Genomic DNA, 16,643 nt, shown 5'->3' with positions numbered 1-16,643 from the left:
TTTTATTTAAATAGGACAGACATCCTGCCCTTGTTGATAATATGAGAATTGTGTGACTTCATAAACCCAGAAAGGTAGGGGACTCAGAAGGAAGCCAGGTGTTCTTGCATAGGATAGAATCCATTTTTCCATCAGGGTTTCTTCCTTAATACTCTAACATTTAGCTCATTCTCTCTTCTGAGTTAGAAAACTACTTCTACTTGCAGAGTTTCCTAAGCATTTTCCAACAATTGAAAAAGGAACCCAGGAGGCAAGAAAAGTCAGTGAACAGATTTTAACATAAAATGAAATTAAGAAAGAAAAATATAAAAAATGTGTCCATATGTATTCTAATAAATCTCATCACTGTTAGAGTGATCCTTTTCCCCTCTATTTATTGGTGAAAATAAATTTTTTACTTTGTCTAACTGGATTTCACCTTCTGTGACTCAAAATAGTTTACTGCAGTGTGTGTATGCTGTGAATAGATTGCCTAAAGAATATTTAAGAGACTTTGTATAATCTAACGAGGTTACTAGACTCAGATTATGCCTCACACTTTCCAATGTTTACTATATTTATTGTTCCTCATTCCAAAGAATGGATATGGAGACCTTAGTTATTTTATAAAGTTAATACTATATCTTATCTCCCAAACAGAGTTTTTCAGAAATTAATCTATCTTAATGAAACTATTCTTCGTGTGTGTGTGTGTATATGTTGCTTTTTAAATTAAAATTTTAATTGCCCCCTGTGCAAAGATCAGACATAAATTTACTTTAATTATATATTAAAGATGTCAGACATTTGGCACTCTGCCATTTTCCCCATAGGTAGCATTTTTTCCATTTATCCTATCCCTTTTAAGGTAGCATGGGTCAGTAGAAAAAAGGTCTGCATTTGGAGTCAGAAGACTATTTATCATTTATGTGACTATGATCTTGGACCTGGCACAACCTGTGAGAGCCTCAGTTTCCTCAACTGGTCAATCTATTCATCTCTCTCAGTCTGTTTATTCATCAGTAAAATGGGGAAGGTAACAGCGTCTCATATTAACATCACTTAGAGTTGTTAAGAGGATCAAATGAGATAATGTTTGTAAAATGTTCTGTCAGTCTTTTGGGTTTGCTATATAAATAAGATAAATGCCTAAGTAAGGTGCTATATGAATATTCACTCTTACTGCAGTTTCCATTACCTTGTAAGAAAAAGAGTACTTGGAACTGACTTAGTATGTAGTCCTTCTAAAAGTTATATATAGGCTCTAGTGATCCTACTGAAATATGGGAAATAATGTGAGTTCATAAGGAAGTGACACTCAAGATTCAAACTGATAGCCTTGAATGTTCAACTTCTTTCCCCAGAGGTTATTTTGTTCTCTGAAAGTTTAGGGATTTATTCCAATCTTTGAGGAGCAGCTCTGCCACCATAACTTTTCAAAACAGATTTAGAGGTCTTCTATTGAAAATGACTTACTTTACAGATGAAGGAACTGAGACCCAGAGAAGTTAAGTGATTTGTCCCAGGTTACATAGGCACTAAATGTCAGTTCCAGATCCTCAGAATCAAAGCCAGGGCTCTTGATATGACACTGCAGATACCATGCTAATTTGGTTAAATGTTAGCAATTTTTTCCCATAGAGTTTAGATCTTACAAGATGGCAATTAATTTAGAAAGTATATGTAATATTCCACGTGCACTGGAAGTCATGCAATCATATATCACACCCAACAGCAGATGTATTTACCTTTAACTTGGGTGACATTGTCTCCTGTCGGTAGGAAAATTTGGTAAGGAGTGGAGGTGAATGGGTCTGGGCAGAACCAGGGAGTGTAGAGAGAGAGTCAGAGATGGGTGTCAAGGTAGAATGAAATGGAGGGCTAGTGGAAAGGCGGCGAGGGGAAGTTGTAATCCCTTCATCTTCTGGAGAGAATGATGCTGGCTTAAATATTTTAAAAAAGACAAAAAGTCAACATACTATTTAGCTATCATTGCTTATGTTTGATGTTTATCCCTATTCCCAACACCCAAATAATGAGGCATTGATATGTGGGTATGTTAGTATCACAATTCCCTATGGATCATTTTACTTTTTTTTTCTGTGGCTTAGGGGTGGAAAAAACAAAACTACCTATCATCTAATTTTATTTCAATTTTCTAGAAAGCCTTTGAGAATAGGTTTTTCTAATTTTCTAACTTAAAAGTCTGAAAACATTAGCAATATGAATGATTACTGTAATGTGATTAACACTGAATGAAAATAGAAGAACCTGATTTAGTTTATAAATAATCATTTAGGTCCAGGTCCCCTTCTAAGTCTTAAAGTTTATGCATCTAGGTGTCTCTCCTGGGGACCTTCTCTCTAGATTCATAGATTATCAGAGCTGGAAGTGATGTCAAAATATCAGAGAACATCTAGCCCAGCCTTCTTGACTCCTTGTGGTTCCTATTTGACCTTGTATCATGGTTGGTTGTATATGTGTCTTACCTCCCCCTTAAAGCTCTTTAAGATCAGAGACTGTGTTTTAGTCTTAATCCTCCTTATCTCCACCTCTCAGACCACCTAATTTTCCCCAAAGCTCAGCTCAGATACCATCACATACATGATTCCTTTCCTGATTCTCTCATTAGATAGTATCTCTTTGGCACCAAATGTCCCAGCATTTACTTATGTGTGCATTCTATGTCTTTATTTCTATATGCAAAGTCAACAGAATTACTGACTAAAAACAACATCTTGCTAGGAGACCCAATGACAGAGTCAGAATTAGAAGGCAATTAGGATCTTCCTTGGAAGATGATGGGTAAGTTTGCTTTCTGGATGTATAGAAGAAAAAACAAAAGGCAAATGACTGAAGAATGTCCTATAATTTTGCCGTCTAAATGCTGAGTATTGCTGTGCTCTGAACTATTAAAAACCCTTCTCTCCCTTAGTAAGTAAAATCAACCTTTCAGGTAAATAAAGTCACTTGTCCATTTTGATATCTGGTGCCAAGTGAATACTTTATAAGTATTAAATGCCATTTATTGTAAAATGGAATTATCTAATTGTAATAGTTAGTGCTTTAGTTAATAAGCTAAATTAAAATACCTCTTTACTGGCACTGGCTGCACTCCAGTCTTCCTTAGATATCCTAGGGTCATTGATATTTGTCACTGGAGATGTTAAGTAATCATGTTTCATCTCCTCATCTTCCTCCTCTATGTATAACCTTGTTGCTTCCTCTGCAACATCAGCTTCATACTGAAAGAAATCTGACTCTTGACATTTTGGCTTCCTTCCATGGATAATTGACATTATTTCATCACAAGGATCCTCTTCTTTTTCTTCAATGACAGGGAGTGTTTGGGACAAGGTATTCACATTATATTGGACAGAAGTGGCAACCTTATCACCCAGGACTTCAGGCATCTTTCCATTATTTGAAGAGTTTCTTTTTTCTTTGAAAGTGGGAGAACCTTTCATCTCATTCCAATTTGCACATATTTTTTCAGCTGTTTTTGTACAATCCTGAATTACCACTGCATCATGAATCTGAGAGGCTAGAGGTGAGATGGTACCAGAAGAAGAAAGAAGTGGCAGAGAGGATGGCATTTCAGTAGGATTGTGTGACTTGGTAATGAAAGGGTTAGCCTTAACTTGAGCACTGCTATTCTCTATGATCCCTGGATCAGATTGACCAGTTGGTAAAGTTAAAGCCTCAAATTTGTCTAATTCATCCAAGAAGTTCTCAGGAAAAGGAGGTGGAGTTGGGGTCAGAGGGCTTGAAGATGGAAACCCCATAGTCAGTGATAACCATTCATTGGTGATTCCTTCTACAGCCCCTTTATTAGAATGTGGGCATGGTGACATGAAAGGAGGGCAGGATGCACTGCAAGCCAACTTTATGCATGAACAAAAGTATAGGAGGGAAAAAAAGAAAGAAGAAAAGATAATGTACTACAACATGGACAGACAGCAAGAGAGTGAGATGTAGAAGGAATGTAATGTTCTACCAAAAAAAAAAAATTCCTGTGTCAGATTTTGGATTAGAAGGAAGAGCTTTCAGTGGGAGTAAATGCATGAAATCATTAGCATCTGAATCAGAAAAGTTATTTGAAAAGTGAAATTCTATCAGCCTTGGATAGGATCACAAATGTCAAAGGCAAGATAGATGTGAATCAGAGTCATGAAGAAAACTAAAATATCATCTCCAGAGCCTAATTTACTGCTAGGTCTCTTCTGAAGACTCTTCTAGGAGTCTTCTGAAATAATTTCTTCAAATCATGGCTAGACTCCCTCTAATTCACTAAGCGTACATTTTATCTCTCAGTGCCAATTTGCTTGAACTCACTACTTTTTCACCTTAGTATTTCAAAGTAATTTTAAACCATTTATAAACTTTAAAATATTTATGAAGAAGTTGTGCATTAAAGGATTTTAATTAAGTGCAAAAGATTTTAGAAGCACATAGAAATGTGATTGAGATTGATGTGAATGTAGAATAGTCAAATTTCCCCTCACATATTAGCAAGAGTCTCTTTTTGGAAAGAGCTCAAAATTTCTTTAGAGAGGTATACTCTTCAGTAGGGAAGTTCATATCAAATAAAATATAGGCTTGTATTTGAACATTTTGTATAAATTTTGCCTGTGTTTCATAGTAGCACAAATTATTAGTAATTCTAGAGGCACCTGTCTCTTTTTTATAATGGTGATGGGAAAAAATGCCAACTTTATTCATAACTGAGGATAAAGTATCTATACTGTGTCTTGAATTTGTAAATAAAACACCTTACAGAAGGCACTTGCTTGTATACTCTGGTTCATAATTTACTATCACATTTTACTCAGTGTAGATAGATGGCTCTTCAATCTCTAAGCTTCTTGAACCTTGACAGGATAGTATTCTCTAAGAGCAGTGTGTTTTAATCTACAGTCATTTGATTGTACCTTATTTTACTTTAAATATTAACAATATAGTCTAGGATGATCTACAGTAAAGTCCTTTGAGACCTCCTTGATATTTTGGGATATTTCAGAATATCAAATCTCTGGTACATCCTATTTCACTGGAAAAAGCAAGCCAAGCACCAAACTAGCTAAGTCTGAAGGGTTCATCACCACTAGGTTGATCAACAAATGATGATTTTCTTTTTTGGACTCCAGCAACATATACAAACTTCAAAAGGTATTTCTTCAGATTATAGTTAGGAGTATCTTAAAATTTATGTAAATGCTTGTTCTATTCCTCTGACTGAAAGAAGAAAACTATTTAATTGTTAAAATTTAGCTTTTGAAATAGAATTAAAATCTAGTCTAAGAAAATAACTTTGAAATCAATCTCTCTCTCTCTCTCTCTCTCTCTCTCTCTCTCTAGTTTTTGCAAGGCAATGGGGTTAAGTGGCTTGCCCAAGGCCACACAACTAGGTGTCTGAGGCCAGATTTGAACTCAGGTACTCCTGACTCCAGGGCCAGTGCTCTATCCACTGCACCACCTAGCTGCCCCTGAAATCTCATTTTTAAAAGCCTCAAAACAATTCAAGGAACAAAAATTTGAGGAAAATTATGACTTATAAAATCATAGGACCTCACAGTTGGAAGGGACTTCACAAATCATCCAGTCCAATCAATACCTGAGCAAATATCACCTCCACAAATCCTTCCCAAATGGTTATTCGGTCTCCAATGAAAGGAGGATCCATTGCCTTTTCATGTAGCCCATTCTGCTTCTGGATAATTAAATATTAGTAACTTTTCCCCTTTACCAAACCATAATTAGCCTATTGGCAACATCTTCTACCTATTAATTACTTCTGTTTCAATTCTCTGAGACCAGAAAAAATAGATCTAATCCCTTTTTTATATAACATTACTTTAAGTAAATTTGAAGATTGATATTGTGTTCCTCTAAGTCTTTTGACAAAATGCCCTTAGTTCTTTCATTTAATCTTCTTGATTTTGTAGTTTTTTACCATCTTGGTCTTCCTTTTGTCTAATTTTGCTGCTGTTAACTGAGATATTCTAAGACAGGAAATGTTAATGGAAACTATACACAAAGATATTCTTTCCTCCCCTTAAAAACAGATTTGGTAATATGAAACTAATTTCCTTAATTGATACACCTATTATTCCCTACCCCTGAAAGACTTATTTCTCTTTCTTTCCTAATTAGGAACTATTTTGCTTGAAAAGGGAAAGTCCCTTACCAAATTTTGGCAGTAATTTATAGAAACTAAAATTTCATTGACTAAGACCTTAAACTCCACCAATCAATAATGTAATTTTCGTATCAAAACACAGAAGAGCTTTTCATGTGAAGTCCAATTATAGGTGCATGTTAGAATAGATTTTCTCTAAGCCACTCATTCCTATATTCCAGGATAATGATTCTCTTATGATATTTACTCCATTGTGTGTGGGAAAGATGTTTATATTCTTATCTACTTAGTCATGCTATACCATTTACTGACTCTTAATCCTGATTGAAAAATGAAAGGTCAATTATTTAAATAAAAATATAGCCACCAAAAATAACCTGGGAAATACTGAGCACCTTGGTTTCAATTATTTGAGAATGTTAAATTATATATATGGAGGTGATGAAAATTAGGTAGAAGCCACTATGCTATCTAGCAATAACTGGTATAAAGTAGCTGCTTTTGGTGTTGTTGTTGTTGTGGAATCATTTTAGTCATTACTGACTTTTCCTGACCCCATTTGGACTTTTGTTTGCATTGAGGTTACTTAATAAATGTTTGTTGACTGACAAAAATAAAGAATGGGATCATGAAATCATTTGCCTTCTTACAGGTTTTTTCCCCTTCCATTTTTGTGGATTCCTACTCTTTCCTACTAAATAAAATCTGACATTCAAGTTGTGGCACCATTATACTTGCCATGTACAGGAAACTCCAGTCAAAACTCCTCTTCCATTAATATATTCCACTTTTCTGAATCTCTCTTCTATGCATGATATGTCTTCTCTTCCTTTGGAATGCCTTCCCATACTTTAAAATCCAATTGAACTCTTTCATAAAGACTTCCTTGATATCCTCATCAAGGAAAAAATCTTTTAACGTAAGATCTTCATGTTCACCCCTATCCCCATTTGAGCCTCATATATTATTTGGATATTAAATTTATTTTATCACATTTGCCCTTGCTCTCTGAGGGGAGAAATGACTATATCTTACCCAACATTCTGTTCTCTGAACACATTGCAGACTTGGTAACTGTTGAATTGTATCATTTATGCTGAACATAAACATCAATTAATAAAATAAAATCTTTATGACTAAAAACAAAATAAAGCAGCACAAAAGTAAAATTCTAGTGAATAAAACTATGTAATAGATCTGTTATCCTACTTACATCATGGATAATCAATATTAGTGAGTGTCCCTATTCCTGGATCACAGTTTTCTTTACTAAAATGAACAAATTTGGCTTCTAAAAACTGAAGAATAGTACAAATTCAAATACAAGAATTAACAAGTTCCTTTACTATGCCCCTCTGTATTTGTTCATAACCACTTTTACAATTCAGTCTAGTAGCCACATGCTCTTTGATAAGCCATTTTCTTGGATACCAGACTAATGTTTGTGGAAAATTTTTGGAGAATAAATTAAAGAACAATTTAATATGGATATCTATATTAACATCCATGTTATATGTAAATGTCTACTTTACAAGGATTTATGAAGGATATTTGATATTATAAATATAATACTCTGATTGTTATATGCATAATTGATCTGGACCCAAAAGTTTAGGCTACCAGTCTTTCCCCATGTAAAACTGATCTATTCAAGATTGTATTATCATCATGTTATTTCTTCTTACCTTATTTGAACTTAAGCTGTGTATCCTGTCGCTAGAATAGCTGTGTGGTATTGGAGGGTCAGGATAATCATCGGCACCTTTTGTGACATTCTTTTTGATGACTTCCACATAGGAAACAGGGAAGATGCCTTGTCTGTTGGTTCCTGGTATTTTACCTTCATACCAATTTTGATCGACTCTTTTGAGAAGAATGACTCTATCTCCCTGAAATAAGAATGAACAAAAATGTACATATTATAAACAACATTATAAAACTAATTATTAAGATTACTTGTCTACTAAGGAAGAAAAAAATAGAGCAGTGGAAAAACTGAATAAACACTGAATAATCATGATTAAAAATAAATACTCCTAGGAACTTAGTGTTTTATAAACACAAGAGCAGAAATTGCTAAATGGAATTCTTTAGTCAACAGGAACTTCTGGGAAATCTGGAAAATGGTTGAGATCAGCACTTTACACTTTGTGTATAAATTCCAATTATATAAAAATGGAAACATTAAAAAAATCATAAAAAATAGAGAAAGGAAGGGTATATTTTTCCTAATTATGGACTAGAGAAATTTTCTAGCCAGAGAAAAGATAAAAAGTATCATATAAACAAAGTAGAATTATGAATTATGCAAAATTGAAGATATTTTGCATAAATGAAGTTAATATAGCTAAAATCAGAAGATATATTTACATAAATGTATAAAAATATTTGCAACATATAACTGATAAATCAAAATCTGACATACAAAATCTGTAGGAAATTAATACAAATAGGCATATGCAGAAATAACTGTATATATGTATATGAACATAAATGTTAGACAGTTTCTCCAATAAACACATGTGCAATGAGCACAATTTCCAAAAAAATACCTATTATCATTGAATTCTAAATTTAAAACTAGAAAAAAATGCAAATTAAAACACCAAAACTAGTGAAGATGCAAAATGTTAAGAAAACTCATTGTTAGAAGGGGATGACAAAAAGTCAGGAATTAAATTTTATGTCGAACAATTTAAAAAAAGATGGCATAAAGTACAGTATATAAGTGTAATGGAATTTTGGTGTATTCCAAAGGATGATGAATATAAAAACTTCAGAGAAACATGAGAAAAATTTTATGAAGTGATTATAATTGTCCTTCATTCTCAAAGAAGACCATGACAGCAGGAATGTGATACCATGACAAGCAAATGAATTGAATTTGAGTGAGGTTCTGTGCTAAGTCACCAGCCTCACTTTCTTCTCCAGGGCCATCTAAGATCCAGTGGCCAGATATGAATCAGGAAGACTGGAGATAACCTTGGATGACTTGCCCAGTCACACTGCTAGTAGGTGTCAAGTATCAAGTGTCTGAGGCTGGATTTGAATTCCTGTCCTCTTGACTCCAAGGCCAGTGTTCTATCCACTGTGCCACTGTGCCCTAAAGTGATTATAGAATTGTGATTATAGAGTGATTATAGATTATAAAGTGATTATAAAATAAAGAAGATGGGACCATTGAACAAATTACATAATGAATGCAACAACATAAATAATTTATTTCTATTGAATTGTTGAACTTTGAATAAATTTAAATGAAAATAGAATAACGAGAATCCATGATAGAAATAGTTACTTTATTAATGAATTAGTGAGCATTTAAATAGGTTAAATTGATTTGTGAATTTGAATTTTTGGAATTTGAATAAATGTAATATTGATATAAAGCTTTTAACACAGATTCTATTTTAATAATACTTAACCGTATTGAATTCATTAATGAAGGAAAAAATTTCAATACCTTTCTGAGGGATAACTCCACATTTGTATCTGCATTAAAATTGTATTTGGCTATAGCTTCTCCAATTTCTCCAAGCTGAGCTGGGGGTGGTGGTCTTGCAGGTTGAGCTTTTTCTGGAGGACTGAGTTTCTAAAATGATAACAGTTACTTATGCATGAATATGTATTATTTCTTCACCAAATGGATATTTCCCTCCTTGCACATTAATCCAAGAGAAAAAGAGAACAAACAAACCTCTACATAAGAGATTGGAAATATCCCCACTCGTCCATGGTGCTCTCCCTCATACCAATTTTGATCAATTTTCCTGATGATGTAGACAGTGTCCCCTTTCTTAAATGACAATTCCCTGCAATAGACATTTAGATTAGATCTTTAGTTTCATAAGTAATTATATTCATACTGATGGTTCTGCAAACCTATATGTAACTTGTCCAATGTTAAGATGCTGGTAAACCCAAGTTGGTAAACATTTCTCTCCTAACAATTTATGAGGCATATAAATAATTTTTAGACAAAATAATTTTAGACATAATTTCAGCTTCAACAATATCATACATATATATATACACACAGATAAAATGTCAAATGGTGTCTTTTCTAAATTCTGGGAATATGAAAAAAGGGGCAAAAGACAATGTTTGTTTTCAAGGAGCTCAGTGAAATTAATACACATGCATAAACATGTATACATACATAGATGTAAACATATGTACTCTATTTTATTTTTAATACACAATATACATATAATAGTCTAATTTGCTAATAATGCCTAATAAGTAAACATCATATTTAGAATATATATTTCAACACAAAAAATGCATTGATTTGCTAATATTATCCAGTTGATAATAATGAAGATAATATTTAGAATTTTTACATATTGTTATGAGGTTTGCAAAGCATTTTATGTAATAAGAATTATTGTGTTTTATTTGAACAACTAATTAAGAAATATACATTTTAGATGCAAGATGGTATGACAAGTTGTATATTGTTTTCTTTATGCTTTCCATCTTTCAAAACCTGAATGCTTCACATAAAAATTTTTTTGGCCTTCAGTTTTCACTTTTTCAAGACACAATTTAATCAATATTTATTATCTACTACTTATAATAATAGCTCATATTTACATTGTGCCTTAAGGTTTACAAAGTACTTTTCTCACAACCACTCTGCAAAGCAAGTAGTGCAAATATTATTTTTTTTCATTTTAGAGATAAAGTCTCCAGATATTGAATTATTTGCTCAAAGTCAGCTCTCTTGACTCAGTACAGTTTCCATTACCATTTGCAAGGCATGATGCTTGTAAAGTGAAATCAGTTAGCCTAGCCCTTGTAGGTCATCTAGTCCAACCTATCTATACCTGAATGGTTTTTAAGACATATTCAAGAAGGGAGGTCTGAAGAACACATTACCCAAAGCAAGCCACTTTTCTTAAATAGAACCAATTGTTAGGAAGTGTTTCTTCTAGGTCAAGCTTACATTTGCTTCTTCAGACCTTCTTCCCTTCACTAATTATTCTCTTCCACATTATAATTCTGTACTAAAAGGCATAATATGATATGTTCCATGATGGGGGAAGGAGAAGGGAACAAGGTCCATGGTAGGTGATGTACTTTACAAATATTGCTTTATTTGATCCTCATGCTGTCCTGGGCAGTAGAAGCTATTATCCTTATTTTATAGTTGAAGAAACCAAGGCAACAGAGTTTAAGTGACCTGCGTAGAGTAATCCAATGGGAGAGTGTTTGAAATTGGTTTTAAATTGATTCTAAACTCTGTGTTGCATCCATTGTAGCACCTGGATGTTATAAGAGGATGTTATGGAAGCATCAGGAATTCAGAAGTGGGAAAGACTATGTCAGATTGCAAGGAGATTAGGGATTGGAGAATGTATCATGAAGAATGACTTTTAAAATTAGATTTAAGAGAATGAATTAGAAATGGAGAAAGAAGAAATGTAAAAGGCAGTGAAGGTTGTAGAAAAGTAGTCCAGTTTCAGAGAAACATGGGCTATTAATAGGAAGAGGAAGCTAGAGATATTGGCTACATGTTTTGTCCTCCTATATCCTTCATTTTTAAAGAGGACCAATGACATCATTCTCTCTTCCAAAGTCAAAAGGAGTCCAGTGGAAAGATAAAAGTCAGGACTGATGATGGCCCAAGATGTTGGGTCTTCGATGTTTAAGCACTTCACAGTACCATAGCATGGAAGGCTTTGAATGGCTACCTGAGGAGTCCAGATATATATATCTCTGTAGGCAATGAGTCTATGGCAAATCATTGAAGGTTTCTGAGCAGAAGTGCGATAGGCTGTCTTTTTGAAGGACTTATTCTACAGTGCTGTGTAGAAATGGTTTTACCATCCTGCTACTCTTGCTGTTTTTTGTTGCCCCAGTCTCTAACTTGTAATAGCAGAAGCCATGCCTAGATTTATGAATCCTAGAGTCACTCAACTCTGCACTACCTGGGAATGGTTTCCATATTTCTCTTGAACATTTTCTGCCTTACATGCTCCTCTATTCTCTGCGAATTATTCTTAAATCTGTCTCTCTCTACCTACCGACCTACCTCTCTTGTCTGTCTGTCTGTTCATTTCTGTGCTTCATCTATCTATCTATCTATCTATCTATCTATCTATCCATCTATCTATCATCTATCTCTTCATCCATCCATCCATCCATCCATCCATCCATCCATCCATCCATCCATCCATCCATCCATCTCTCCCTCCATCCATCCATCTTTCTATCTATACTTCTATCATTTCATCTGGAATAAGGGGAGGTAATGAATGAATCTATAGTTTCCCTTAATATATTTTTGATTTCCAAAACTATAACTCTCTACCTGACCACCATTCTCCTGTATGTGATATTTTTCTTAGAAGGCAAGGACAGTCTTAATTTTAATATATGCATCTGAGCTGCTTAGAACAGGCCATAATAAATGTTTATTTTTAACCTGAATAGTTAATCAACAAGCATTTATTAAGCACCTACTCTATTGAGAAAGTATAGGCAGGGAGACCAGACAAGAATTTTTTTTTCAAAAAGTTGTAAATGAACAGATCTTCCAGTTAGGATGATGGCAATGAAAACAGAAAGGAGGAGACAGATGAGAAAGGCAGAAAGGAAGAATAATAACCTAGAAAACACTGGACCACTGAGACCAATGGCAGGGAGAATTTCAAGAAGGCAGGCCAATGGTATTGATACGGTAGAGCAGAGAGGTTGAAAAGGAATCAAAACTGAATGACTGATGGTGCTGGAAGGTAGGAGGTCAATTCTGACTTTTCTTGGGGAGAAAAGTTTCAGTTAAGAAAGGAGGATAAGTAAGCAGCCCATTTAGACTTGGCCTTCAACAATTCTGGGATTAATGGAAAAAAAAGAACTAATTTGGAAGCCTGAAGAAATAGCAGAACCAAAGGAAAATTTGTTTTTACAGGATTAATCAGGTGTTTACTTAAGCTGTGTTGCTGAGAAATCCTTCATAAATAATAGCCTCTCCTTCTTTATCTGTTTCTCTAATGTAGAAAGATATAACTCAGTGAATCCTTTTTTTTTCATTTTTCATCCATTCCTTGGATAAGATGAAGAAAAAAAAATTCTTTACAATTCTTGGGAGGCAAGGACAGTCTTAATTTTAATATCTGCATTCCAGTTGCTTAGCACAGACTTTAATAAATGATTTTTCACCTGAATAGTTAATCAACAAGCATTTATTAAGCACCTACTATATTGAAGAACTATAGGTAGGGAGACATTACAGAAGACATTAAAACACCCACACAAAGTCTTCTCTTTCCCATAATTCCTATTAGAGACATTTTCTATTTAGGAGTTGAAACTTTCAATGGTCCGGGAGTAAGGAAGATATGAGTTCAAATCTTACCTCAGACACTTTTTGGTTTCTAGATTCTGAGAAAGTCATTTAAATTTATTTGCCTCAGATTCCTCAACTATAAAAATAGAGATGATGATAATAATACAACTTCTCAGAGTTATTATAAAAAAATAAATGAGAATTATAAAGAAATTAGCATAGTACCTGTCACGTAATAGGCAAAAAATACATACTTGTTTACTTCCTTCTTTCTCTCTCTTCCCTCCATCCCTCCTTCTCTCCCTCCTTCCTCCCTTACTTTTTTTCATAAAATAAAGGTGCAGACCATGTACTGTAATTTAATTGAAAGGGTTTCCTGTTGCAAATAGCTAATTTGGGACAGTCATGGGTTAATTAACTTTTTATAGAAAGACAATGATTTCTTTTATAAAACCAAATGATTATGGAAGAATAATTAGGGTAATTTTGACAACTTATTTAATATCCCAATATAACTAATTCAAATGACACATTGTGAATGACTCTCTAATGGGTTTACTACTTAATGGTCAAGCTATAGATTTTAATGTAATTCAAATTCAAATATAATTAAAAGTTGATTTTTATAAGCCACTTTCCAGATAAGGCTAAGGCAGATAATGATAGACAGTGGTTATATCTAAAGTAATTTAAATGCAAATGACCAAAATGGGTTTGAGTTTTTCCTATTAAAATGTTAATAAATATCTTTGCCTTAATTTTTATTTACTGTGCTATGCACAAAGCCTGACCTATAGTAAGCACTTAATAAATGCATGTTGACTATTAGTTGTTTAATTTTCTAAGCCATAGTGTAATAAAATATCTTTTTATCATGTTGTTAAAAGAAAACTTGATGAAAATATCCAAGTATAGTTTTATTAAAAACTGATGTTTTAAGAAAAAAATTTCTTTTAGTAGACTGACTCAAAGAATGGAAAGAAAACTAGATCTGGTGTCAAGAGAACTTGAGTTCAAATCCTGATCATATTACTGAATATGTGACCTTGAGCAAATCATCATCTATGCATCTTTAATTCTTGTCAGTTTAGGTTCTATCACCATTTTCTTAGTTGTTAGTTTATTTTATATTTTGTCCTCAAATTATTTTTATTATCTTATCTATGTATAAGTTAAGCCCCCCCCAAATATGTTCTTAATCATACTAACTCCTTGACAATTGGCTTGTTTTATTTATTATTTTTGCTTCTGTACCCCAGTGTACCTAGTGGCCATAATAGGCAGTAGATTCTACTAAGTATTTAGCATTTACATAACACTTCAAGGTTTGTTTTTCCTTCCTTCCTTCCTCCTTCCTTCCTTCCTTCCCTTCCTTCTTCCCTCCCTCCCTTCCTTCCTTTCTTTCATTTCTCTTTCTTCTTCTTTGTTTTTTCTCTTTCCTTCCCCTCCCTCCCTCCCTCCTTCCTTCTTTCCTTCTTTCTTCCCTTCCTTCCATATCCCCCAGTGGGTGGCACAGACTCTTGCAAGCCTGGAGTAGACATTTACTTTTACTGAAATGAAATCAATTGACTAGATAGCATCAAAAAATCCCTCCTGGTATTAAGTCCTGTTTGGCAACCAAAGTAGCCAAATTATAGGTTTAAGAATGGATTAAACATACACACACACACACACACACACACACACACACACACACACACACACACAGACCCAGATCTGAGATTTCTTTGGTGTAGGGAACTCCTGGTAAGAACATTCCCTTTACAGATAGGGGTCAGTACCTGTCCAGCAACTGGCATTTTAGGAAAGCACCTGGAGCATTGAGAATCTGTGACTTGTTCATAGTTATATAACATAGTTATGTGTGACCCACAAAATTTTAACTCAAGTTTTCTTGAATCCCAGACTAGTTCTCTATCCATTCTACCATGTGATGACTTCAGAAGAAAAGTTTATTCCTGATTCAATTTATTTACTACACTCTAGCAGAAACATTCTTAGATCCCCTTGTTTAATATCTTGATGGCTTTTCCAATGATGCATATGAGGAGGTGCTAAAGGAGATACTGGTGTTATTTGTATGGACAAAATAACACTGGAAGGACACTAATTTGATCTCAGGTTTACAAGCATATGGGGAATAGTGACCATCTGGTCCATTTATCCTGTGGAAAATACAAAATAACATGGAAGGATTTAAAATAAAAGGAAGAATTCCATCCCAGTGAGAAGTATGAAAAATTGGAATGGGTTTCCTGGTTGACTATGGGATGTGCTTGTTCCTCTGGAGACTTCTAAAAGAGGATAAATTATTCTTTGTCTGAGAAAGGTTAGATGTAGCCTTGCTTGAGGAATTCATAGGATTTAGAGTTTGAAAGTATAGGACAAAGTCATCTCCCCAAATAAATGATCTTCTAGCCCTAAGATTGAATGGTATTGGCAACCAAGTACAGGAAAGTAAGAGATACTAAGAAGCTACCAAGAAAAGATTAAATTTAATAAGGAAGGTACTAGTGATGATGCTGAAGGAAAGATAAAGCGTGTATTTTTCCAATGCCTCTTGGTAAACTTTCAGGGAATACCCCAGACCAGTAAGACATGACTAGCCTTTGCCCATAGCAGCAGCAGATAGAGTAGTGGACCTGGAGACAGGAGGACCTGAGTTCAAATTCAGCCTCAGACCCTGGACAAGTCAGTTAACCCTATTTGCCTCAATTTCTTCATCTGTAAAATGAGTTGGAGAAGAAATGACAAACCACTCCAGAAGTTTTGCCAAGAAAGTCATAAGCAAGGTCACAGAGAATAGGACACAACTGAAATGATTCAACAACATGTATTTTTCTCCCTGTATCTTTGCAGCAGGACCACAATCCAAACTGGACATTGGTGTGGGTCTGCAGGTATTTGCAAGTGTATCAGCAGTGACTTGTTTTTTCATTCAGCAGGCACTCTATGCATGCCTGTTCAAATAACCCTTAATTATAAGTCAGTTTAAAAATACATATTTTGTACCTTTTTTCTAGAATCTAATTCTAAGAGGTAGAGCTAGATTATTTTGGACAGAGAATTTTCGAGACTGTGACCCTTTGAATTCCTTTCTTATATTTCTATTTGCTAGACTCCAATTTGTTTGATATATTTCACATCCAGATGTTTTGCATTGACCACCCCTCCCCAAATATAAATAGGATCAGCTGTCAAATAAAATCTTAATCAAACATTTCTTGGAATGGA

At 34.2% G+C, this 16,643-nt stretch overlaps 1 protein-coding gene across 26 annotated transcripts in view; it reads right to left on the bottom strand.

Moving 5' to 3' along the window:
- The window catches only part of SORBS2 (sorbin and SH3 domain containing 2), a 303,227-nt gene that overhangs the window by 66,497 nt on the left and 220,087 nt on the right, over positions 1-16,643 (bottom strand). For 16 of the 26 annotated variants that reach the window (XM_074228821.1, XM_074228823.1, XM_074228812.1 and 13 more), the window contains 5 exons: positions 9,816-9,930; positions 9,582-9,710; positions 7,804-8,007; positions 3,072-3,863; positions 1,728-1,922 (listed from right to left, as the gene is read on the bottom strand). In XM_074228821.1, coding sequence (XP_074084922.1) covers positions 1,728-1,922; positions 3,072-3,863; positions 7,804-8,007; positions 9,582-9,710; positions 9,816-9,930 — 1,435 coding nt within the window. The remainder of the gene's footprint in view (positions 1-1,727; positions 1,923-3,071; positions 3,864-7,803; positions 8,008-9,581; positions 9,711-9,815; positions 9,931-16,643) is intronic. The other 10 variants (XM_074228829.1, XM_074228825.1, XM_074228828.1 and 7 more) reach the window with 1 other exon arrangement.

This window comes from Macrotis lagotis, chromosome 3 (assembly GCF_037893015.1).
Source record: "Macrotis lagotis isolate mMagLag1 chromosome 3, bilby.v1.9.chrom.fasta, whole genome shotgun sequence".
In the NCBI taxonomy this organism is placed as follows: Eukaryota; Metazoa; Chordata; class Mammalia; order Peramelemorphia; family Peramelidae; genus Macrotis; species Macrotis lagotis.
Note: the sequence above shows the minus strand (reverse complement) of the source record. Positions and strands in the feature narration are given on the sequence as shown.